Source organism: Pelodiscus sinensis, chromosome 3 (genome assembly GCF_052426305.1).
Source record: "Pelodiscus sinensis isolate ZL-2025 chromosome 3, ASM5242630v1, whole genome shotgun sequence".
In the NCBI taxonomy this organism is placed as follows: domain Eukaryota; kingdom Metazoa; phylum Chordata; order Testudines; family Trionychidae; genus Pelodiscus; species Pelodiscus sinensis.
In genome coordinates this window covers 10,298,911-10,324,548 of record NC_143054.1, presented here as the reverse complement: position 1 = coordinate 10,324,548, position 25,638 = coordinate 10,298,911, and the positions used below count along the sequence as shown (strand labels likewise).

Sequence of the window (25,638 nt, the reverse complement as noted above, 5' to 3'; positions counted from 1 at the left end):
TGAGCCGGGTGACAGCATCGTGAGTAAGGCACCAAGAATTACCCGGCCAGAGACAGGGCCCAGTCACGGTGCCAAGAGAGAGGTGGGCAGAACTGGGCTAAGCCACGAAAGCCACCAGGGCCGATCCGCCAGCGTGGGAAGAGCTTTCCTCTCACCGCAGACCACCATGGCTGCCACTTGCCACAATCCCAGCACCTCTGAGATCGCCTCCCTGTGCCCTGATGCGACAGGCCTGATCCAGAACGGATGCGCCTCTGAAATCCCATTGGGCAGGCTGGCTACAAGGTTGCCCTGCAATTCTCCCAAGAACTCCAGGCGTGGCGGACCCACCCACGGACACCACCCCCGACAGCCACCCTGGGCAGCCAAGAGGGCACCCCACACAAAGAGCACGGCTCCCCGAACCTCTACCCTCAAGGCCCTAGGGCACGCAGCACCTTAAAGCAGCTGCCTGCCCCCCACCGATGTAGAGCAGTGCCAAGAGGGCAGAGGAAAAAGGGATCCTTTGGCTGGAACCTTTCTACAGTGCATTTGTAACAGGGGAAAACATTGCACGCTGATTGACGATAAAACGGACCGGGGGGTGGGGGAGGTTTGAGCCTGCCTCCTACAGGCCGTGTGACGCGGGGCTTTTTTGGTTTTATTGCAAATGGTTCGGCGGGGGAAGGGGAGAGACCATGGGAAGAGGAAACGTTTCCAAGCCACTGCGGTGGTGGAGGGAGGGGCTGGCGCTTAGTCCTGGTCTCTCGCCTTCCTCCCTGGCAGAAGAGCCTTCGGCCCTAGGGAGACTTGAGCTTCTTGGTGCGCGGGGAGGTTCCGTTCTCGGCTTTCACCACTCCGTTTTCGTGGTAACCTGGGGGCGGGGAGCACAGCGTGTCAGGGACCCGACCGGCTTTGAGGAGCGCAAGGGCTTAGCCCCCGCTCAGCACGAGGGGTGTGAACTGCCATCCCCTCAGGGGACGGGAGTGCCCGGCAGGCCTTCCGCCTTGTGCCGTGGTCCCACTTGGCCGGGGCTGCGTCGCAGAACAGTCAGTTACTCCTGAGCACGACTTTGGGGGCACGATGCTGCTGGACGGGACAGGGCTGGGGCCCTGATGGCGCCTGGCTGTTACTGCTCCCCCTCAGGCAGAGCAAGGGACCCGACAGCAGCCTGGGCCCTTACATCTTGCCCCCTAGCTCAGCACCACATGGCCCCGCTCTCAGCGCCCCGCCCTGGCACTCACCTGTCTCCCTTTTGATGGGTTTGGACTGCTGCTTGGGGAGGGCGGCAGCAGCTCTCTGCCTGGCGCTCTGCTCGTTCCAGTATTCCCGCCAGCGCCGCAGCTGGAAGCGGATGAAGTGCCACATCATCAAGGCCTGGAAGAGGCACACCAGGAGCAGCACGAACATCCTGGCAGGGAGAGGGCAGAGAGGCGGGAGGCTGAGAACAGAGCTGAGAGGCTGAAACCGGCCACTCCCAAATCCAACCCCCGCCCAGTAAACGGCTCTTTGCCCCCCAGGACCACAGCCTTCTCAATGCTCCGCAGAGCCGGCATACCTGTCCTGGGAGGTCACCTGAGGGGTGGGAGTACCTGTTCCAGGTGCCAACCCTGCCCTGAGTGCCACTGCCCGTTTGTGTTTGGGTACAATCACGCTTCCGCAAAGCAGCATCTGCCCGTCCTGGCTGGGGGCTATGCAGGGGACACAGCAGCATACAAAACACTGACAAATGCGCAAAGGGAAACTGAACTCCGAAAGGTTTTTCCCTCATTCCCAGAATCCCAGTGGTTATTCAGACAGACACTCTCAGGCCAGGAGGGACCGCTAGGGTCTTCTTGTCCGACCTCCTGCACCGCACAAGCAAACCACCTCACCCAAACAGTTCTGCACCAAGCCCCAATCTGCTTTTTGAGCAACAGTGCATCCTTCAGGACATCCAGATGTCAGAGAAAACCTGCAGAGAAAACCATGTTCCCCAGGCAATGGGAGGGAAGACATGGCCAGACAGAAGTACGATGGAAAAGGGACTGTATGTCAATGCCTCCTTGAAGAACAGATCTGCTCAGAGGCTCTCTTCATATCAAGGATTATTCTTGTCTTCACAGTGCAGCGCCTAGGATTTTGCTTAGCCTCAAGGCAGCTGGGCACCCAGCTTGTTCACCCAGGCCTGTGCTGCATCTACATAATCCTTGATACAGGAGAAATCCCAACCAGAAGACAGATGGATTTTGACACCCTTGGAGCCAAATGGGACCACAGGGGTTGAGAACACAAACGCGGGCATGACGACTGCTTTCGCTTTTATCTGGGGTATTGTGTCCAGTTCTGGCCCCCCGCTATAGAAAGGTTGTGGACGCACTGGAGAGAGTCCAGCAGAGGGCGACCAAAATTATTAGAGGGCTGGAGCGCATGATCTATGAGGAGAGGCTGAGGGATTTGGGTTTGTTTAGTCTGCAGAAGAGAAGAGTGAGGGGGGATTTGATAGCAGCCTGCAACTTCCTGAAGGGAGGCTCCAAAGAGGATGGAGCGAGGCTGTTCTCGGTAGTGATGAATGGCAGAACAAGGAGCAATGGTCACATGTTACAGTGGGGGAGGTCTAGGTTGGATATTGGGAAAAACTATTTCACTAGGAGGGTGGGGAAGCACTGCAATGGGTTCCCTAGGGAAGCGGTGGAATTTCCATCCCTACAGGTTTTTAAGTCTCGGCTTGACAGAGCCCTGGCTGGGATGGTTTAGTTGGGGTTGACTTTAGTTGGGCAGGGGGCTGGACTCAATGACTCCTGAGGTCTCTTCCAGCCCTAGTATTCTGATTTTGACAGGCTCCTTCCTGACTACGTGAGCACACGCTAAGCCACTCCGCAGAGCAGTTCAGCCTACGGGGAGGAAGGGATGGAGCAGCATGTGGCCATGTCTTACCTGAAAAGCAGACTGTTGAAGTTTCCCTTCTCAGGTTCGAACACCTGGTTCTCCACCCGAGACAGCCCAAAGCCGATGACCAGCACGGAAAGGGTGAGGGTGAAGAGCCGGGCGACCACGAACACCACGGCCCAGGCATTAAACCTGTGTGAATTCAAATGGGGGGTGTCACTGGGCCGAGCCTCCGTCTGCGGCGGGGGTGCACACCCAGGGGTTGGGAGACATGCTCAGGCCAGAAAACTGCCTCACAATGTCCAGGAGCAGCATGTGGTTCCTGGGGACCCATTTTTCACAGGGTTTAACTGTGGTGGAGAGGGGTTCTTTCAGTCTAAGAGTCCTACACCACGAAAACCACTGTTCCAGCCACCTCCCTTCCTGAGCCTCAGCAGGGATATCATGGTCAGAACAGGCCACGTGTGAGATGGCCCCGGCAAGTCACATGGGGGCAGGTCGGCTGGGGCCTGTGCTGAACGGGATGGACAGAGCTTCAGTCCCTACGTTCTTCCAAGGTCCACCTTCCACTCCAGAGCAACCCCTCACTGTGTGCCTGTGTGCAGTCTCAGCACATTTGCCCACAGCTGGCACGAAGGAATAGATCATTCCAGGCCCAGGGGCCTCCGGGCCTGATTCTCTGATGCCTGTTGCTGGTCATTCACCCCACTGCAACAGGAGCATAAAAGGGCATTCCAACCCGGTAGCTTTTTATACCTGCACGTACACTCAGGGTATGTCTAGACTACATGGCTTCGTCGACAGAGCCACGTAGATGAGTTTACTAGACGTAGGAAAATGAAGCGGCGATTTAAATAATCACTGCTTCATTTACATCAAAACAGCCGCCGCGCTGTGCCGATCAGCTATTTGGCAGCACAGCGGGGCAGTGTGGACACTCCGCCGTCGACAACGGAAGCCTTTGTTGACCACTCCAGTAAGCCTCATTTCACGAAGCATAACGGAGCGGTCGACAAAGGCTTCCGTTGTCGGCCACAGAGCATCCAGACTGCCCCGCTGTGCCGCCAAACAGCTGATCGGCACAGCGCGGCGGCCATTTTGATGTAAATGAAGCAGCGATTATTTAAAATGCCGCTTCATTTCCCTATGTCTAGTAAACTCATCTACATGGCTCTGTCGACGGAGCCATGTAGTCTAGACATACCCTCTGTGAGAGACAGACTTGATGAGTTTACAATCTGGACAGACAAAGGGTGGGAAGGTAAACAGAGGCACAGGAAAGGATGTGATTAGCCCAATAGCTCTCAGGAAGCAGGGCAAAGAAGAGATCCCACGTCTCTTGTTGCACAGGGCAGGGCTCTATCCACTAGACCACACTCCCTCCTCAACTGCACACCACAGTACAGGAAGACACAAGGTCCCAGGCCTTTGGCAGGCTGCGCCAATCTGTTATTCTTACTAAGTCCACTAAATCAAGCCTGGACGTTAACATGGCCTCGAATGCCTGTGCTGTGAGGATCTCCTTGCCCACCTCAACCGGCTAGTCAGGAATGGCAGCACCTGCAATTGTCCCCCACCCCAGGTGACCGCTCCACTTGCAGATTCATTCTGAAGAAGACAGACTCACTCCCCTAAACCCCTTGTACTGACAGCCCTGGCCGGCCGGGGGAATCTTTCCCCTCAGCTCGATGCACTTACAGCTTCTGGTTGTTCTCGTCTGTGAAGTAGAAGAGCTGGGCCACGTGGAAGAAGAATTCAGCAAAGTACTGCAGCAGCAAGAGGATGAGCCCCAGGCGGGTTAGGCTAGGGAGAGAAAAGACAGGCGTTGCTGTGTTGGAACAGACCTGAGCTCCAGACAGCGACCTGCCTTATTACTACTACTAAGTGTCTGTTCTGCAGATTACACGCGCCAATCAAAATCAGGACCCTGTTGTGTTGGGCCTAGGACCCACACGAAGCTGCCCCAAACAGGTTATAATCAAATAGATAAGACACTGCTTAAGGGGAAACTGAGGCACAGCGCCCACTGTCCCTGCAGAGCTCAGTAGCAGAACTGGGAAGAGAAACAGAAGTCTCTTGAATTGTGGACCAACATGCTAACCACTGAACTTGCTGCCTCTCACATAAGCTGCATGCTTCCCAGGAGGGTATATGAAAGTTTTAGAACGTTTGCCTAACTGCAACAGCAGCCCTGGAGAAACTTTCCTGACACCAAAGGTGATCATCCCTCCCAGCCCCGGGCTGACAGCTTCAGCTAATGTTTGTGTTGCATGATGCTCTGGAAATATTAGGCGCTGACATGTCATCTGTCCTAGCTGATGTGACTAGACAATAGCCTCATTGCTAAAAATAGCTATTCTCCTATTTGGAACCTGTTGGCTTCAATAACACAGTGTAGCTGGCAGTTGTGCTAATCAACAGTTGCCTTGATCGTTGGCTCATAAATCACCTTTACTTAGCTCTCAGCGTGTGGGCCAAGATTTTTGGAATGCCTCATGATTTTGGCTGCCCAACCCAAGCGCCCTTCCAGGGACTTGATCTTCAGCAAGCACCGAGCACCCGCCTGCTGAAAACCAGGATTTTCCCATTATTCCAGCTGCACCTCACAAGCAAACCTCCTCACCCAAATAGTTCTGCACCAAGCCCCAATCTGCTTTTTGAGCAACAGTGCATCCTTCAGGACATCCAGAGGTCAGAGAAAACCTGCAGAGAAAACCATGTTCCCCAGGCAATGGGAGGGAAGACATGGCCAGACAGAACCTTGGTAGGCCCCGTAGAGCAAGTGTGGCAGACTCACTTTAAGAGGTATGCCGCAGCTATGTGCAGCAGGTAGAGGCTGATGTACTTCAGCTGACGAGGAATCTCCTCCTGGCAAGGGAACAAAGATTTCACATTAAGCTTCTTCACATGGCCGACGGAGTGGTGCACAACATAGAGCAGCGAAGCATGACAGGAAGTCCAGGACTCTCCCTGCTCCTCCGGATTTTGTGGAGCGCTCCCCATTGACATGCCAAGTCATCCCATGGCTGTGAAGATTCCACCTCATTGGTCAAATGTAAAGGCAATGTAATGGCAGGGACCCCTATGCCAGCTTCCAAGCTCGCTGATGGTACGTCGAAAGGGCACATGAAGCTGCTGGGGCTTTCATTGGCCTCACAATCCTCCCCAAGTTCCACATACGCAGCCATCTCTGGCATTCTGCTTCTCAAAGCTACCGCTAATCCACCGGCGGTGGGTCCACCAGACAAGACCCCCTTTGCAAAGCTTGCAGCATGGCCAGGGGGGCACTCACCTTGCGCACCTTCTGGAAGTACAGCTCGGGAAGCGCATGCAGCCAGTATGCTAGCTGGCAAAGATAGAAAAACTTCACTTGGAACCTGAAATGCAAGGACAGGACGGGTGAAAGCGTGGAGGGCAAACCAAGCTCCAGACTGTGTGTAAATATTCCCCCACCATGGCCTGCCACAGGGCATCACCTCCTCTGAGCAGAAAGCACATGCCCAGAGAGGACCCCTGGAAATCAAACTAGCTACCCCAGTCCCAGCTGGTGTACAGACAGGGGGAGGGGAAGAGAATGCTGCCTGATCTCCTACACCAATTAACTCAGATTAACTCTGGAGGAGGCATGTCCCCTGCTGATTTTCCCGGGGATAAGGATGCCTTGGGCCAACCCAGAGAGCCTGCAAGGAGCAGCTGGTCCCAGACAATCGGGGAGATGAAGGTCGGGTTTTTAATCTCTTCTTTGAGGATTGGGAAAGACGCATCTGGCCTAAAGCCTCAGGCAAAGAGGTACCGAGGTTACTGCTTTTCAAGAGATAATCGATGCGGCACCCCCGGGACAAGAGAGAAGAATTTGCCAGCAACCAAAATGCAACATTGGGTGTTTGCTGGTAAGTCTGGCTGACTGAGACGCACTATGAATTTGGCACGAATGCCATTTGTGCTGCATTACAGAGCACTCCTCTCCCAACTGTTTTGCAGCTCACATTAGGAACGGGGTACCCCACTCGCAGAGTGTGCATCTAGGAAGGAAGAGCCAAATATCCAGGTTTAATCATTCACCGGATCCAGGATTCCTGGGCTAGAACAATCTAAAATCACAGATTTCAAGGCTAGAAGGGCCATTGTGGTCTCCTGGGCCGACCTCTTGTGTAGCACAGGCCAGGAAATTCCACCCAGGGATTCCCGCATGCAACTCCACAGAGCTCATACAGGGGATTCAGCACGGGAGTGGGAGCCAGGAACCTTGTAACTTCTAAGTCCAGCTTTGCCCCTGCCTGGCTGGGCAGGTCCCCAACTCCTCTGCCCCACTTAGCCTCCTAATGAGGGTACAGATCACCCCTGAATTTCTGAGCCCCGTGTTACCAGATATTGGCTATTCACTGACTGGAGCACCCTCTTTCTGCCTGGGCCTCACACACCTTCCCAAAGTCATTATTCCAGCATCCCTACGAGGAGACAAGAATTACCACCCCTCATTTCACAGATGGGAAACTGAGGCACAGAGCAGTAACATGACTTGCCCAAAGTCATTGGGGATCGAACCCAGGCCGCTCAAGTTCCAGGCCAGAAGGGCAGCCACACGCTGATCACAAAATGCCCCCCTCACTCTTTGAATTCAAATGTCTCCCTCTCTCCGCTGCGACCTTGGTAGAAAGCAGGGTTGACTGGCAAGCCCAGCAGGGGAGAGGGAAGCGGGGTCACCAGTGCTTTGAAAACACACAGAAGGATAAATGCTGCCCATTCACATGACACTGGCTCCCAAGCTACGTCCTCCCATAAACCTAAAAAGAGGACGGAAGTGGTCCGGTGAAGAACAGCAGGCTTACGGGAGAAAAACATGAGGGTAATTTTCCCACCAGCTCCTCGGGTCTGATAAGTATCCTTCCTGCAAGAGAAGAGGAGAGGCAAGTTCTCAGCAAAGGAAACCATCAGCACTTGTTGGTTTTTGGGTTACCCACTTCAACACTAATTTCAGCCACGCCTGTTAATGCCATGTAAACAACAAGAAACCAAGGGGCCCGGAGGCTGGATCCTCTCAGAGCTGCTGTAATTATTCGATCCCAAGCTGAAGAGCATGACATACGGCCAGCGGTAAGGTTGTGAAAACAATGCCTTTCGACTAGGCTCTCACAGCTGACTACAATTTTGCCCCCACAATGAGGCTGTACCCTTCCAGGTCTGCTCTCTATCTGAAAGGAACTGAAAAAAGATCAAGCAGAGAGAGAGAGAGAGAGAGAGAGAGAGGCCAGTTTTGAACCCGGGGGTGTTTTCTGTTGCTACGAAACTGTTGCCGCCTCCTTCCCCTGCTTCTCTCTCTGTGGGAAAGGGCAGAAAACTGGGAGTTCAAGGACGGTCACATTTGCCCTTTTGGGATCCAGTGAAAATGCATTTTGATTCCACCAAGCCATAAAGGGCACTCGGCCAACCCACTCCTGGCTACTCCCTGCACCTGTTACCCACACACCTTGTAGATGTGGTGCACTGTTCTACCTCCTGGGACTGAGACCACTTGCAGAGAGGTCTTAGCCAAGAGCCAGCTGGCTTTTAGCTCATGTGGTAGAGGCTCACGCACTAAGCTCCAGAAGTCCCAAGTTCAATTCTGCCTGTTAACATTACACACCATCCAGACAGCACGCTGAATGGCCTGGCAGAAGTAACAGGACAGGATATGACCCTGTAATTAAAACTCATCATAAGCCCATAAGGGGAGTTTTATCTCAGCGTTTCCTTGTGCTCCCCTCCCTGCCTGTATCCATCCATAGTCACTTGTCTTCGACTGTAAGCACTTTGGGACAGGGACCCTCTTTTCCATCTGTGTTTGCACAGTGCCTCGCCCAGCGGGGTCCGGATTCCCGGCCCTTGACTGTGGCTCCGAGGCGCCATGAATATACACATACATAATCACGGCTGTGCAGGAAACCAGCACTTGGACATTCTCAGATTGATTTTCAGTGCTTTGCTCTGCAAACTTAAGTGCTCGTTTAATGCAGCACCTTTGCACGGAATCCACATTGACTTAGGTTTACCTAGTGTGCCCTAAGCTAGGGTGTGATTTTACAAGTGCTCTAGCTACCTCACTCGGACACTCCTACCAGGCATTTTGGAAGTGTATTAAGCTGAAGTGCACCGAGGCTCTGTTAGTGCGGAGTAAGAGTGTCTACCCCGTGAGTTAGGGCAGAGTGGCTGGTGCACATTAACTATTCTGAGCTGAGCTTTCTCGCGGTGTAGACAAGGCCACACTCCCAAACAAAAGGGAAGGCTTCTTCCAACAACTCCCCCTCCCTTCAGGAGAACTCAGGAGACTAGCGGTACATCCCAGCACCCTGCAGACCAACAGATCATGGTGCTGATTCCATATGGTGCCAATCAGAAGTTGGGATCCAGAGGCGAAACATGCAGCCAGGGCCTGATTCGCCCTCAGTGACAGCATCTTCTTTGCAAAACTGCCCTGGATCCTGAGCTGCGGGCAGAGAGAGGGGCTGGCTGGGGGACAAAGCACAGAGCTAGACAGCTCAGAAGCCTCTTTCAGTCAGCTGGCCCGCCCCTCCGGGCTTCCTGGCACAGCAGCAGCGGGATGTTTACAGAGGAGGCTGCAGCCCCCAGTCAGAGGTAGGAGGGCGGAATCTCTCTGTAGATGAGGGGTGGGGGAGGCAGAGGAATAGGAGGAGGAGTGAGGGGGATGTATTGAGATTCGGCAGTGGGTGGGAGCAGGCAGCTAGCTCCAGGAATAGGAGGACTGTCTGGGGACCCATTTCAGCTCCTCCAGGCAGAGGCAGATCACAATTTTGTGGGGCTCTGGGCCAAAGCAAATGGGGGTCCTTCCCCTCTTCCACCTGCAGTTCCCCCATCCCACCCCACACTCCTGCTGGAGAAATGAGGTTGGGGCGCAGGGACTTGCCCCACCTGGCACTCGTGGGGTGGAGGGGGTCAGCAGCTTGCTCCACCCACCACCGCTCCTGCCAGGGAGAGGGATCAGGGGCTTGCCTCGCCCTCCGGTGCTCCAGCTGGGGAGGAGGGTCCAGATGCAGGGGCTTCTCCCGGTCCACCCTCCTGCTATTCCTGGTTAGCTGAGCTGTCAGACACAGGATGGTGCTGGGGAATGGGGAACGAGTAGACTGCAGCAATGAAGCACTCAAACAAGAGTGACACAGCTAATTCCATGCTGGATGTGGAGTTGGGACAAGAGTCAGCAGGGAAGACGACACACAGCTGTTGGCCAGCTGGGATGGACGTGGGTGCGTGGATGCTGGGGCAGGCGCTGTAGATGGAGGGTTGGATTATTCACAGATGGGATGATGTCACATGTCATTTATGACAGTGAATGGCCAGTTACTATCCAGCACTGGGGCACTCCAGCCTCTGGGAACATGAGAGTTTTAAAGACAGCTAGTAAAGCGGTAATTCACTGCAGTGAGTGTTAGCGCCCTTTCAATTCTTTGCATGAAGCTTTTGATACGGCACATGTATTAACGCACGTATTTAAGAGCAATCCAGAAACACCTCCCCTCTACACACACAGCTGAGTGAGCTTTGCCAGGAAAATCCTTAACTTTTGCCTTGCCTGACTTTTGTCCACTGCGTTTTATGTTCTCGGGCATTGAAGCTGAAATTACATAAGCTTCATTTGGGATGGGGGGGGAGGGGGAGCTGCAAGGAGGACACTGATGTGGGGCACTGGTTAATGCTTTAGACCCACATTTTACAGCATGCTTGTACAATAGCGTGGCCCTATGTAGCCCCTCCCCCAGCACACTGGTCCAAATTCAATGGAAAGTCACAGTTTACATTTCCATGAATGTTGACGTCTCCTGGCAGCTCCAGTCTTTTATGTTATGCTGCTCCCCCGGCTCAGAATCAGAATGTGAGTGGAATAGCAATTGGCACCGAGACGCCTGGAGTTCAGCAACCTTAACAGCGTTTAGCAGAGTTTATCCCCTTCTCGCTGCTCATTCCAGGGCTTTGGTAACCTGGGTTAAGAGACCTGCTCTTGCGAAAATGCACTCAGACAGCCCTACCCCTGGCTGCTCCCTGCAGTAGCTTTGTTGGCTATACAGCGCCATGTGTTGACTTCTCGATTGGTTGAACATTTCCAGCCTTTTCCTCTTGAATAAAGGGGCCTCACAGGGCAGAAAGCCTGAACAACAGGCTTCCCAGAGAGGGGGAGAGAGCAGGCTGCCAAGGGATTGTAAAGTTTGGCCCAGTGTACTATCCAATTCCACGATCACGGGTTTTGCCCGAGTCTCCCCCGTCACAGAACTCTGCTCCAGAATCTAAGCCATAGAACCGGTGCCATTGTAGCCCATGGCAAATCTTTACCCTCTATCTTTAGCTTTCCTGCTTGCAAAAAAAAAAAAAAAAAAAAAAAAAAAAAAAACCCACACACCCTCTTGAAAATGTGAACCATGTGTAAACGGACGTGCTGACGTCTGCCTGAATCCGCTGGCAGCCTGAAACGGGAGCTGAGAGGGAAGAATTGTCCCATTCACTTCAGTTCCGACTGTGAATCCAAGTGACAGTTTAAATGGCAGCAGTAGTGCCTTGCTACGGACAGGTTTTGCAGAAACACCCAGCTCGTGTGCTCATCCCAAACGGTCTCTTAGCCTGCCTTCGGTGCCAAGATTCCTCCAACGCTCCCTACAGCAGCTTCTACAGCGCAGCTTCATTAGGACTAGCTCCCAATGCACACAAAGTGCTAGAGAAGAGCCAAGTAGTTATCATCATGATTTTTTTGCCTTGTCAATTCAGAGTCAGGTCACAGTGACAACTTCGAGTCCGGAGACGGCTTCAAATCAATCAAATTTAAAACCAAAACAAACAGCACAGGGGCTGCCACGGTGACTACATGGTTCACTCTCAAATTGAACTCATTCGAGCCTCTGTTTTCAGCTCAGTGAAATGGACACAGAAGTTTCCTGTCTGCTGCGCCACCCCCTAATTCTGACCGAGACTAAGTCCAGCTTGCCAAGCAGTACAGAGACAGGAAAACCCTCCACTGTACGTGCTGCTCTGGAGTCTGGTTGCCTGACCTTTCACAGGCAGTAACTTGGAAGTGATTCCTACCAATGAAAGCATGGGCTGTGCCTGCATCAAACCAGCATGCACGGATATCATCCAGCAGAGGATCAGAGGGGTAGCTGTGTTAATCTGCAAAAGCGGCGAGGAGTCCTGTGGCACCTTATAGACTAACTGAAGTGTAGGAGCATAAGCTTTCGTGGGCAAAGACCCACTTCATCAGATGCACATCTGACGAAGTGGGTCTTTGCCCACGAAAGCTTATGCTCCTACACTTCAGTTAGTCTATAAGGTGCCACAGGACTCCTCGCCGCTTATCCAGCAGAGGGAATGCTGAAGTACCCATGAGGGCAGGTATGTGCTGCAGACTCCTTCAGTCTAAGTCCACGCTCTGTACGGGGAAGCCTGAACCAGACCATGCCGAGTCTCGGCGGGGCCTTCTGCCATAGCTTACCGTCACCACTACATATAAGCACCAGATCATGGAGGTGAGATGGAATGCTACCAGCTGCCCTGATTCGTTGAACTTGCTGTGTTTGACTTTGGAGAGATGGAGCCGCCTGTTGATTTTCTAGAGGAAAAATAAAGAAGAGGACGTAAGCCACAAGGCGGGCAATTCACCCTCCTGGCCCTCCAATGCCCCCACTCCTTCCTGCTCATGAACTGAGAGTCACCATGTCAATCCTGGAAACACGCCCCCATCCGCCCTCCCCGCCCCCGATCAAACTAACCAGCTCATAAAGGGCAGCTAGCACACAGAGGCCAGCTGTGGCCACAAAGGGTTGACATACAGGCCGGAGGACTCTCTAACTGGAGGCCCACCAGGGCTTTTACCTCAGGGCAGAAGCAGAACTTACATCCAGGACGTAGTCCTGCACCACCGCATGCAGGATGATGGCTATGAAGACGTAGAAGAGGATGGTGATCAAGTCCTTTAGACCGTAGCGGTAGTGAACTAGCTCGCCATCTGGGGAAGACACACAAGCATCCGGATTGCACCTGTTGGGGTTGGAGAGGCCACTGGCTTCCGAGGCCGAAGAGGGGGGCAGGGCTGAGTTTTAAAGGCACGCAGGGAGATCAAGTGGATTTTTTTTTTTAAAAAAAGAAGCTGTATGCCAAGCCTGGAAGGCTGTGTTCATCTGGGGCCAACATGGACAGCAGCGGGGAAAGCTGCTCCCATATTGACACACAGCTGAGGCAGGGTACAGCTCCCTACAGCCTCAGTCTTCAATGGATTTATTCTCAGAACACCCTGGGAGGCAGGGCAGGGCTTTTATCCCCCATTGTACTGATGGGGAAACTGAGGCACAGAGCGACCTAGTGACTTGAGGACACACAGGAAGCCTGGCAGAGCCAGTATGAGCGCCCACCGCCTGAGTCCCAGACAAGCAGCCTAACCACTGGGCCACCCTTCCTTTTGAGAGATGTCACACTGAGGCCCTGTTAATGGTGCCCTTGTCCGCATGGGACTAGAAACACACCCGAGGGCACTAGATCGCCCAGGCCTTCCTGGGGTTTTGGGTGCACTCTCCCTTCTGAGTCAATGCTAACGCTAATACCTCAGTGTGGTGCTAGGGGGCGCTGTGCTGCAGGGTGGTGGCAGCTGCCACAGGGGGCGCTGGTGGATAAATGCATTAAAAGTGCTCAAAAAAGGATGCTCAGTTACGAGGGCCACAAATCAGCCAGCACCAGACTGGTCCTTCGGTTATTTTAAGCATCATCAAACAGGGGGGGATGCGGGCACCACACCTAGTCTTACAACGGAGCTTGCAACAGTCATGAAAGAATGTGACTGAGTGACCCAACCGCCTCTCCCAGGAAATGCTGGGATTATAGATGTGGGTGACCAGGACGTACTGGGTGACAGAGTGGCCCCCCAGCTACTGGGGTAGGTTTTCTGGAATACCACCCACATGACAGTCAGAAACACCTGACAAGGGACTCTGAAAAGGGAGGGTTTTAATTCCACAGCTCACGATTGTCACGGTTCAAAGAGCGGGAGAGAAGTGACTTCTTACTAGTCAGAGTCCAAGTGACTGTGTCCCTCTTCCCACCCCTGCTGGTGATTTATCCCAGACCCCGGGCAAGTAAGTAGAGTACATGGCCCACTGGGACCCACAGGCTCCCCCCACTAAACTTACACTCACCCCACAAGAGAGTCACCAGCTCACAATACCGGATAGGGAGAAGGGAGCAGCTGGACAGGGCCAAAGCCCATTTCTTCTGAGTACCCAAAAAGCCAAACCCAGTTAGCATGGCATGAGGACCATGGCTGGCTTGCTGCCCAGCTGAAGAATCAGCACTTGGAGGAGGTATAAAACCTGGACTTGGCAGGATTAAGGGTGGGGAACCATTTATGAGTCGGGGGCTGCTGACCCACAGAAAAAAATCCGTCAGGAGGTGCTGTGGAGAAGAGTTCAAAAAGGCCACCCTTAAAGGGGCAGGCGGACTTTTTTTTTTTTTTTTTTGCTCAACAAAAAAATACTTGGTGTTCCACATACAAAAAAATTATTGATTAAGAAACCTGGTTTAGAGCCAGGCCGGCCTGGCAGCACAGCTGACGAGATGCGACCCACGACTAAATGGGCACGACTTAGCAGGGTGGGATTTAACGTGCTGAAAAGCCAAAGCAGGGTTAGAGAGAAAGGTTCCTGTTGGGTGGGGTGATATCAGCAGGGAAGACCAGGACTACAGCATGATAGTGCGGAACACTCCCAAACGAGGAACAGGTTCATGCTGAGAAAAGCACAACACTGCTTCTAGTTCAGGTTTTGCAGTATTGGTTAATGCAACCTACATTTACCACTTGGGAGGGGCCCTAACTGAGCAAAGTATTAAAGAAAAGGGTTGAAATCATGCTTTGGTACTTGGCTGAAGAGAGATGCTTAGCAACCTTGGGGCTTGTGAGTGCCCTTTCCGAAATCATAGAATTACAGGGTTAGAAGAGACCTCAGGGAGATTCCTATACCTGAGCCATTCCTTTTAGGTGATGCTTTGAGGAACGGTCCCATGCGGAGGTGTCAACAAAGGAGGTTTTGAAACAAGCTGATAAATGAAACAGTAGTAAGTCCCCACAACCAGACAGCAGTCACTGAAGAGTTCTGAAAGAATTCAAATATGAAACTGCGGAACTACAAACCGTGACAAGTAAGGTATCAATTTAATCAGCCTCTGTACCAGATGACAAGAGGCTAGATAATGCAATCCCAATTTTTAAAAAAGGGCTCCAGAGAGCAGCCTAGAAGCTACAGACTGGTAAGCCTAACTTCAGAACCTTGTACATTTTGAAACTATAGTAAAGAACAGAATTATCAGACAGAAATTAACATGATTTGTTGGGGATAAGCCAATGTGACTTCTGTAAAGGGAAATGATGCCTCACCAATCTATTAGACTTCTTTGAGGGAATAACACAAGCATGTGGACAAGGGTGATCCAGTGGATACGGTGTACTTGGACTTTCAGAAAGCCTTTGGAAAGCTCTCTCACCAAAGGGTCTTAAGCAAAGTACGCTGTCATGGAATAAGAGAGAAAGTTCTCTCATGAATCAGTAACTAGCTAAAAGACAGGAAACAAACAGTAAGAATAAAAAGTCCATTTTCATAATGGAGAGAGGCAATCAGTCATGTCCCTAAGGAATCTGTATAGGGACCAGCGCAGATCAACATCTTCATAAATGATCTGGAAAAAAAGGGTAAAACCATGAGGTAGCAAAGTTGGCAGATGACACAAAAATTACTCAAGATAGCTGTTAAGCTGATGACAAAGGGATCTCAAACTGAGTGACTAGGCAAACAGTGGGGGATGAAATCCAGTGTGGATCAATAAAAGCAATGCACATGGGAAAATAAACAGAATCCAAACTATACATTCAAAATGATGGGATCTAACTTAGCTATTGCTACTGAAGAAAGTTTTGGGAGTAATTGTGGAAAGTTCTCTGAAAACTTTCATTCAATGTGCAGCAGCAGTTAAAAAAAGCTAACAAAGTAATGAGCTATTAGAAAAGGTGTAGATAATAAGTTAGTAATTATCATGCCATTATATAAATCCATGGTAAACCCACACTTTGAATACTTCATGCAGCCCTTCTTGCCCCAACTCTAAAAAGATACATTAGATATTGAAAAGGTACAGAAAAAAAGCAACAAAAATGCTAAAAAAAAAAAAAAAAAAAATGTAGAATAGCTTCTCTCTGAGGAGAGACTAAAAAGACTAGGCCTGTTCAGCTTGGCAAAGAGACAGCTAAGAGGCAATGTAAAGCTCTATGAAATCATGAATGGAGAAAGTGAGCAAGGGTTATTTATCCCTTCACATGACACAAGAACCAGGGATCACCCAGAGAAACTAATAGGTGGAACAAACAAAATCAAGTACTTTTTCAGGAGATGCACAGTCGACCTGTGGAACTCACTGCTAGAGGATATTGTGAAGGCCTAAAGTATAACTGTGTTCAAAAAAGAATTAGAGAAAGTTATGGAGGATAGGCCAATCAAAGGTTATTAGCCAAAATGGTCAAAGATGCAACCCCCGGGTCACCCTAACCTTCTGATTGCCAAATGCCGGGAATGGATGACAAAGGCAGAATCAGTTGATAATTGTCTTGCTCTTCTTTTTCCCTTTAAAGCACCTGGCACTGGTCACTCTTGGAAGACAGGATATGGGGCATAATGGTCTGACTCTTTATGGCCATTTTTAAGTTCTTATGTTCTAAAATCATTTGTGCTGTTGGCTTCAATCTGTACATCTTCCATGGAAATTTACGGCCAAATTTCCAAAAGGATTTAGGTGCAGTAATACGCAGATATGAACCTAAAGGGATTTTAAAAAGCAGTTGTTGTGACTTAGACTAAGTGCCTAAATCCCGTTTGAAAAAATATTTAGGCTTCTAAATCACATAGGCACTATGATGCTGAGAAAAGCAATACTTAAGTATCTTTAAAAGATTAGGACCTCATATTTAAACAGGCAGAATTCATGTTATGTAGACTAAATTGGGTGTTTGAGCGCTAACAGAAGTGGACAATGTCACTGCAACACTGACAGTTCAGCATGTTATTGTCTTCACTTACCTATAACCTGTCACTATCTTGTTACATTATATATACTGATAATTAGATAACCCTAGAATAAAATGTCTTAACATTAGAAAGGGTAACCTTCATGAAAAGTAATGAAGAACTGTTTCTGGCTATCACATTGTGATTATGTTAGATTTACCCATCACACAAAATTGAAGCCTTGGAAATGTGAGATTGCTAATTCCAAAGCATGGTTCCTTGTGCCTGACAATGGAAAGTCACAAACTCACTTTGTATTTGGTCCACAAAGATAAAGTCCCTGCTGTGATGCAAACACTTGCCTAACACTCACTCACAGAGAAGTACTCCAGAAGCAAGACTAAGAGCCCCAAAGTTACTATGGGTAACCCTGAGAGGCATATGAAAAACTCCCAGGTCATTACACCTCCACTATTATTTTGGATTTACAAACTTTGACTCACCTTTAATGGGTTTTACTTATTTTAACCTCTCAATAATTCTAATTCTTTTTCTTTGCTAATAACTTGTACTTAGTTTACTAGAGAAAATGGTTACCAGTGTTGTCTTCTGTGTGTAATCAAGATTATCTGCTGTTTCCCCTTTCATCTCATTACCCTTTGTTATACCCACACTCTCAGGCTATGTCTACATTGGCGGGTTCTTGCGCCAGAAATATGCAAATAAGGCTAAGCATGGAATCTCACCGAGCCTCGTTTGCATACCTAATGAGCCGCCATTTTTTGCAGAAGAGGCTCTTGCGCCAGAAGGTGCGGTCTATATTGTCCCTTCTTTCGCAAGAAAAACCCTATTGCGCAATGCCGTTATTCCTGAAAATAATCAGCACCCAGCAATGGACTACAGCAAGAATGAAAGGCTATAGGAATTGCCAAACTAGACCACGCCAATAGCCCATGCAGTCCAACACAATGTTTCCACCAAATGCTCCTTAGCAGACAATAAAAATACCCTGTGCAAAAGAACCAGGAAATTATTTTTTGTCTGAATGTTAAGATAGTTTGGGAAGATTATGCTGCGATGGGCCCGCCTAGTTTAGGCAACTGGTTTTGGGGAAGAAAGACAGAAGAGGCATTACTACTACCCCATGTGTGATGACAGAAATGTTCTTCCTGACCCCGCTAGTGGGAAGTTTATGCCCTGATGCATGAGGATTAACAGCCCCGATAAACTGTAACTGAGCTACCCCCTCACTGCTAAAATATTAGTCTCCTAGTAAAAAGCTACTAAAATATCCCCCATGCCACGTATGTGCGTGGCATGTGAGTCTATCCCATTCAGCCGTGGTTGCTTAGTAATGAGGATGAGAGCAGAGTCTGCTGTGATCCTGTGGAAGATTTTATGCAGGGCTGCTGCAACGGCGTGGATGCTCTTACCTGCTGTAGGCACACTAATGTTGTACTGAGGTAAGATGAATAAGAAGGCAGTCTTGGCGGTCGCCTGTTAAAAACAAAAATACACCTGGTTAAAGTGAATTACAGTATTTCTAATGAATCAGGTACCAATTCCCATCACCACCCATATCCCAATCAGCACGACACAGCTCCCTCTGAAATCCCAGCTCTGTATGGCTCAAAGAGTCCCACATTTAGAGCCAGTGACATCTGTTTGTATCCCTCTGCCTCTTCCCAGGCAGCTGCCTTTGCTATGCAAAGCCGACTGCTCAGTAACCAATCACAAGGAACTCTGTGCAGGAGACAAAGTCCAGTCCTGTCAGCAACTTCCCATGTCCCATCCCCAAACACGTTGCAGTGCACGCTGGTTAAGTCCAGATCATCTACACGGAGTGGTTTTCAAATTACAGGTGGTGACCTACTACAGGGTGGTGGAATGCCAGGCACTGGGTCTCATTGCTGCAGGGGGATCAGGTGACCAGCAGGGGGGCTAAGGCAGCTACTTGCCTGTCCTGGCACTGCAGAGTGTGCTGCACCCCAGAAGGGAGAGTGCACAGGGGTACTCCCATTGGCTGGGAACCTGCTGCTAGTTGCTTCTGGGGCGCAGCATGGTCCAGTGCCAGGAGAGGCAGGAAGCTACTTTAGCTGCCCTCCTGTCACAGCCCTGATACCCTCAAAGTTGGAGCCCCCTACTACACCCTACAACTCCCATCCTCAGTCCACACTCCAGTTAAATTATGCTGGGCTGTAGGCATCAATGAGTTGCTTCAACTAGGTCATGAGAAAAAAAAAGTTGGAAAACTGCTGGTCTACTCACTTTTCAGCCAACAGCCCTTACGCTGATTTATGAGAGGAGGTGGGAGGAGAGTACAGTTTGCTGGTGTCCTGGGTAAGGTAAGAAGTTCAGTCCAACCTCTAGGGACTATTTTGCAGGTGAAGTCTGTTAGCACTATTATCACCCTTGTTAACCTTTGCAACTCACTGCCTAGAGGAGATCCCTCACAATCAGAGTTGAGGCACACCAGCAGGGCAGCATGGGGCAAGGGGAAATTATGCTGCCCGACTTCTGTGGGCAATGAAGCATGTTCCCTCCATCCCTGAGCACTCTTACAGGTTGAGCCAATCTAGTCCGGCACCCTCAGGACCTGACCGGTTCCAAACCGGAGAACGCTCCGGACCACGGGAGGTCAATATTGTCTAGCACCATTACCGACGCTTCCATCCCGCTCGGGGGCCACTGCTTATTGGGCTGTTGGAAGACATTTAGGGGTAAATTAGAGATAAAGATCAGCACAGGACACTGAGAATACTGAGGTGGCTGTTAAACTTTACGGGAGTGCAGGAACCTTGGCCACACCCATGCTCAGCGGGCAACGGATGTTTCCGGACTAGAGCGTTCTGGATTAGAGAGGTTCAAGCTGCATCACGCAAGATCAGTTCGTTCTAAGGATGCTTCACAGACAGTCTTGCGAGGAGAAGCCAGGCGTTCTAGTCACAGTGTGATAAAGCAATACCTTAGGCTCGGGGACACTCCCCTCAGCCTCTCCCCCCCACAAAAAGGAGAGGAACCACAGAGGGCTAAGGCGTTATAAATAGCGTTTGACTTTGAAAACCAATTGGTTATAAGCGGCTCCTAGCATCCCAAGCAGGGATGCCAGCACAGCATGCTAGCTGACTTTGGCTCCCAAACGGATGCCCAGGCTCCCCAGAATCATCTCCCCGAGCTGGGGGCAAAGCGCTGCAGACTGCGAGCAGATTTACACAGCAGTTCTTCCCACTAATCCCTCCTACTGGTGGTGACAGACACAGGGATTAGCCATGCCAGGAGAGCGGCAGATGCTCGTTCGACTCCCAGGGCGGGGAGGAAAAGCAGCTCTGGGAACCAAACCGAAGCCGTTGCAGCTGGCACACATCTACGGATCCACCCGGCGAAGTCCGTGTTCCGGGCTGCGAGCCTGGAAAGCACGTCAGGGTTGAGTCAATCCTGCTCGCAAAGCCTCCAGGATAGCTGGGCTAGAAGATTCCGAAATCACGTGTCCGTACTGCGCATGGCAACCCCGAGGGTGCACTGAGCACCGGTGCGTGGCCTCTTTGCTCCTTGAAATCCGGCGTGGTCAGCTGGCTGCTCTTCAGGCCTTCGGACTCCTGAGGCTGGGGATGAGCAAGGGCTGCCCAATGCAGAAGCCTGTGGAGCAACATCCCTGGCCTGCACTTAGGTGGAGTTGGTTAGACTCTTGGGCCCAGAACCAGAACGGCGGCGGTTTGCACTGGGAGCTCAGGTGGGGAGGGGTGCGCACGGCAGCTGAGGTGAGCGTGAAGTCCTTCGAGGGGTGGGAAGGAGGAAGGAGACGTAGGCGAGTATTAGCCTCCAGTTCCTCGGTGCAGCTCTCCTCACTAACTCCATTCAGAGCCAAACGCGACGGCTGCGTTTTCATCGGCGTTCAGCCACAAAATGGATCCAGCTGCCCCCGGGCGAGCAGGGCCCATGAGAACAATGGCCCTCGTGGGAGGCGAGACAGCAGTGGTGCTGACGCTGAGCGTAACAGGACTCGAGCCGTCGCGTGCCAGGAAACGAAGCCAAACACAATCCCAGAGACACGGCCCCGTACGGGACGGGAACAGGCCCCCAAGTGCACGCTCCCGTAGCAAAGCTTGGGCCACAAACACTCTGGAGCTGGACTTGGAGATCACGAAAGGTGGGCATGCCTGGGAGAAGGCAGCATTAAACAAAGCAATTCCCCAGTGGCTAAGACAGAGCGTTGACATCCCAGGCTCCAGCCGTTTGGATCACAGGGATCAAAGGCTATTGGCAGAGCATAAAGAGGAATGTAGCCTAGCTACCCAGGCCTGCCAATCAGCAGGGACAGCGAGCACTTCGCGCGCTTTGTGCCTTCCATACATGGCGTGGATGACAGTAAAGCCCGCCAGAGAGTGTGGGCAGGCTGCCAGGGCTGAGATCGCTGCATTTCAACGGACCTCATCAGAAGGTGGAGTTGATTAGAAGCACACGCTTGACTGATCACCTTCTCTCCGAGGGTCTCTAACTGCTCCAGTGACTCAAGTGAGGAGACAGAGAAACTGAGGCACTTAGCGATTAAGGCAGGAATTTCAGACCTAGGTGACCGAGTTATTAGGTAGGGCATAGCGCATGGAGAAAGACTGGGATTCAGAGGACTGGGTTCCAATCCTGGCTCTGCAACTGGCCAGCTGGCTCACTGTGGGCAAGTCACTTTAGCCTCCCTCTGCCTCAGTTTCCCCATCTGTAAAATAGGGATAACCATCCTGCCTTTGGAAAACACTTTGAAAACCACAGATGAAAAGTGCTGTACAAGATCATTATAATAACGATAATAATTTAATCCCACTTTAAAACCCAATTCTTCCCAAGATCCCTTCTAAGCGATTGCTTAATTACCATACAGGACCTTTCAGTGGGAGCTGTAGGAGCTCTGGTCCTCTGAAAGTTGGATCACTTTGAGTAAGGTTCCTACGTATGTACAGTGCTAAAGGTTAAAGCACACAGGCCTGGCTAAATAAACCAGCTGCTTAGTATAAAAGTAAACAGCAGCTACAGGATTTTTCCTGCTCCCACTTCACAGACACACTGGCTGGCTGGGGAAGAGCCTGCAGTGTCAGTTCCCCTGAAAACCTCTAGATATTGGCACTTCCCAGAGTTTTGCATCTCACCAGACCTGAGCCTCGTGTTGCACAGGAGGGTTCGTGTGGATTGACTCTGCAGCACGCTAGACACATTCATGAACTGCCCATGGTTTGCACCCCCACCAGGCTTCCTATGTCACAACAACCCAATTCTATCTTCTCCCCAAGACTACGGGGACCCCGCAGTGCAATTCAGCTCCATGGCCCTATTACCACCATCATCCTGCCCTTACTGGGAGATCTCAAAGCATTCTGCAAAGGAGGGCAGTTTCACATCCCCACTTTACAGATGGGGAAACTGAGGCGCAGAGCCGTGGGGCAAAGCAAGTTAGTGGACTAGAACCCAGGTTTCCTGAATCCCTGTCCTGTGCTCTAACCACTTGGAAACTGCACATCCTAGAGAAAGAGCAATAATGTGCCACTGCAAACCACCCATACTATTGCCTCAATAATGCCACAGCTATGCCTGACAGAGTACCACCCAAAGAGCTGCTAGAATCATCCAGTCTGGATTTAAAAGTCGCCAGTGATGGAGAATCCACCATGACCCTCAGTAAGTTGTTCCAATGGTGAACTCCCTTCACCGTTAAAAACGTACATCTTTCCAGCCGCAATTTATCCAGATGGAGGAGTTCATGGTCAAATATTAGTTCTCCATGTCAGCATTTACAGACTGGTATCAAACCATACCTACACTTTCTCTCTGGTAAGCTAAATAGATGGTACTCCCTCAATTTATCACTATGTGGCATATTTACTTCTCCTTTTATCATTCTTGGGGCTCTTCTTTGAACCCTCTCCAATTTATCAACACCCTTCCTAAACTGTCAATCATGCTTAAATTCGACACTTTACGCCTGAGTTTGAATAAAGAATCTAATTACCTTACCCATTACAAAGATAGCTTCCCCAGTTATCACCTCTAATATCATTAGCTCACAGACATTTACCTTCCTCCCCCCCATCTCCCTTCTGTTCTGAAATTTGATTTGTCCTTTTCATATGTGTCCATGTTTTTAAATTGTATCCTTTGTTATATATGGTTGTGACAATTTTCTTCCACTATTTGATCCGAGGAAGTGGGTCTGGCCCACGAAAGATCATCATCTAATAAACCATCTTGTTAGTCTTTAAAGTGCTACATAGTCCTGTTTTCTGATTCTTCCTAAACGGGACACAGTCTTTCAGCAGCTGCTGCATTAATGCCAAATACAGAGTAAAATAACATCTCTTGTCCTACTCAAGATTTCCCTGATTATGCGTCTCCCGACCACATTAACCCTCCAGGCCCCTGTGCTGCACTGGGAGTTCATGTTCAGCCAATTACCCACCATGACTAAAGTTTTTTTCAAAGCCCCTGCTCCCCAGGACAGTGTCTCCATCCTGTACTCATGGCCTACATCAGGGGTGGGCAATAATCTTTGATGAGGGACCTCTCCAACAATTTGGTAGGTGGTCCAAGGCCACACACTTTTATGTTAATGGAGGAGGTGCAGGGTCTGGGATGCAGGTTGGGTGCAAGAAGAGAGCTCGGGGGAGGAGTTTGAGGTGCAGGAGGGGTTGGGGGATCTAGGAGAGTTTGGCCGAAGGAGGGGGTTGTGACTTGGGGAAAGAGATTGAGGTGGAGGGGGTTCAAGGTCCGGGAAGGGGTATGGGTGGAGGAGAGGATGCTGACTGGTGGAAGGGTATAGGAAGGGGTGCAGGGTCTGGGAGGGCATTGTGACCAGAGGCAGGGGTGCAGGAGGAGTTCAGAAGATTTGGGTTGTGACCTGGAGCAGGGACGGGCTGAAGAGCCAGGTGCAGGCTCTGGCCTGGAGGCACAGCTGCTGGGGCCACATACATCTCTGCGCCTCATGCCCCTTGGGTAGGGAGGACTTCATGTGCTGTTTGTGCCCACAAGCACGGCCCCAGCAGCTCCCACTGGCTGGTTTTTGGCCAATGGGAGCTGTGAGGATTGTGCTGAGGGCAGGTCCCCATATGAGGCATGCACTTTGCAAAAACACACAGGCTGGTCCCAGCAGCTGGCCGCTTTTGAGTGATGTGTGGGGCGCAACAGACAGGGAGCCTACCTGAGGCTCCTGCTAGGCCATGGGACGTTGGTGGCCCAGAGCATCATGATGGGCTGGATCCACCCCGGCCTGCATTCCTTGTTCCCAGGAGTATATATTCACATTTTGCGGCATTACAACCAGTGCTTTTTTTGTAATAAAAAAAAAAAAAAAAAAAAATGCTAGTACTCCAGAGGAAAAGCTGTTGAGCTCTGACTGGAGGTGCTGGTACTGCGTCTGGAGGTGCTGGTACTGCGTATCGGGCAGTATCGTCGCAAAAAAAGCACTGAGAACGCACACTGTTTGCTTGCGTCCAGTTTAGCAAGCGCTCCGGATCACTCTGAGTCAGTGAGCTAGCCTGGTCACAGACCACGCCCTCAACTTTTGCATCAAATTTATCAGTGATGACTTCATGTTTTCCTCCAAGAGGATATAAGAGGAGAGAAAGCCTCCTAAATACTCTGAGCTATGACTAACAGAGGCCAGGAAGAGCCTTTCTTTGGGAGCAGGGTAGCTCATGATAGCAGTTTATTTTACCTTACTTTGAATCATCTAGCACCGGCCAATGTCAGACAGAATACAGAGCTAGACAGTATGGGGCTGATCCCATCAAGCCATTCCTAAATTAAGAATCAACAACGGGAAAGGATGAGAGTGCAAAGTTGCTGAGATGGGAAAGACAAAAGCGTGGGAGCGTTGTGTGGTTCCTGGAAAGGCTAGTTTACATGCAGAGTCATAGAAATGTAGGGCAGGAAAGGATCTCACAAGGCCATATACTCAGGGGCGATAGACGCCGGGAATTACAGGTGCACACTGCACTGGGCCCAACTTCTTTAGCAAAAGGGGGTGGCTCTGGGTCCCAAGAAGGAGCAGGACATCGGGCAGAAGAGGTGGTGCTGGGGGCAGACGCCCTTCCCCCCCACCCAGCAGCAGCTGGGAGCCCTGGGGCAGCTGCTCCTTTTGCCCCCCTTTTCCGCTATCGGCCACCCTGCCACTAGGGCCCAGCAGCACTTAATGTTGCTGCCCCTTTGCTCTGGGCCAAAGGAGCAACCAAATGCTGCCGCCGCAGTAGCACTATCAAATGGGGGAACAAAAAAAAAGGTCATGCGTGGGCCAGTCCGGCAGCGGGTTACCACCAGCCCGTCGCCCATTTTCTACTCTGTATACCCAGCCCATTGCACTAAGGCAGGACAAAGTATACTTCGACCACCCCAGACAAGTTTAACCTGTCCTGAAAACCCTCCAGTGTTGGGCTGTGTCCAGACTCAGGGGTTTTTTCGAAAAAAGTAGCCTTTTTTCGAAAAAACTTCCCCTACGTCCAGACTCAAGCCGCGTTCTTTCGAAATTAATTCGAAAGAACGCGGCTTTTCTTTTGATGGTGGTAAACCTCAATTTACGAGGAAGAACGCCTTCTTTCGAAAGTTCCTCTTTCGAAAGAAGGCGTTCTTCAATGTAAATAGGGCTTCTTCGAAAGAGAGCATCCAGACTCACTGGATGCTTTCTTTCGAAAAAGCAAGCCGCTTTTTCGAAATTTCTCCGTGCAGTTGAGACGCTTTATTTCGAAAGAGGCTCTTTCGAAAGAGGCTTGCAGTCTAGACATAGCCTTGGAGACTCCAC

General features: G+C 50.8%; 1 protein-coding gene across 2 annotated transcripts in view; it reads right to left on the bottom strand.

Moving 5' to 3' along the window:
• Positions 1 to 619: 619 nt before the first annotated feature.
• Positions 620 to 25,638, bottom strand: part of TRAM2 (translocation associated membrane protein 2) — a 50,231-nt gene continuing 25,212 nt past the window's right edge. The window contains exons 2-11 of one of the 2 annotated variants that reach the window (XM_006137043.5): positions 18,296 to 18,359; positions 12,720 to 12,829; positions 12,317 to 12,433; positions 7,677 to 7,735; positions 6,140 to 6,224; positions 5,645 to 5,715; positions 4,546 to 4,650; positions 2,896 to 3,039; positions 1,224 to 1,390; positions 620 to 853 (exon numbers count right to left, since the gene is read on the bottom strand). In XM_006137043.5, coding sequence (XP_006137105.2) covers positions 780 to 853; positions 1,224 to 1,390; positions 2,896 to 3,039; positions 4,546 to 4,650; positions 5,645 to 5,715; positions 6,140 to 6,224; positions 7,677 to 7,735; positions 12,317 to 12,433; positions 12,720 to 12,829; positions 18,296 to 18,359 — 996 coding nt within the window. In that variant the 3' untranslated portion in view covers positions 620 to 779. Of the gene's footprint in view, positions 854 to 1,223; positions 1,391 to 2,895; positions 3,040 to 4,545; positions 4,651 to 5,644; positions 5,716 to 6,139; positions 6,225 to 7,676; positions 7,736 to 12,316; positions 12,434 to 12,719; positions 12,830 to 14,830; positions 15,503 to 18,295; positions 18,360 to 25,638 lie in introns of those variants that run through there. The other variant, XM_075923337.2, reaches the window with a different exon arrangement.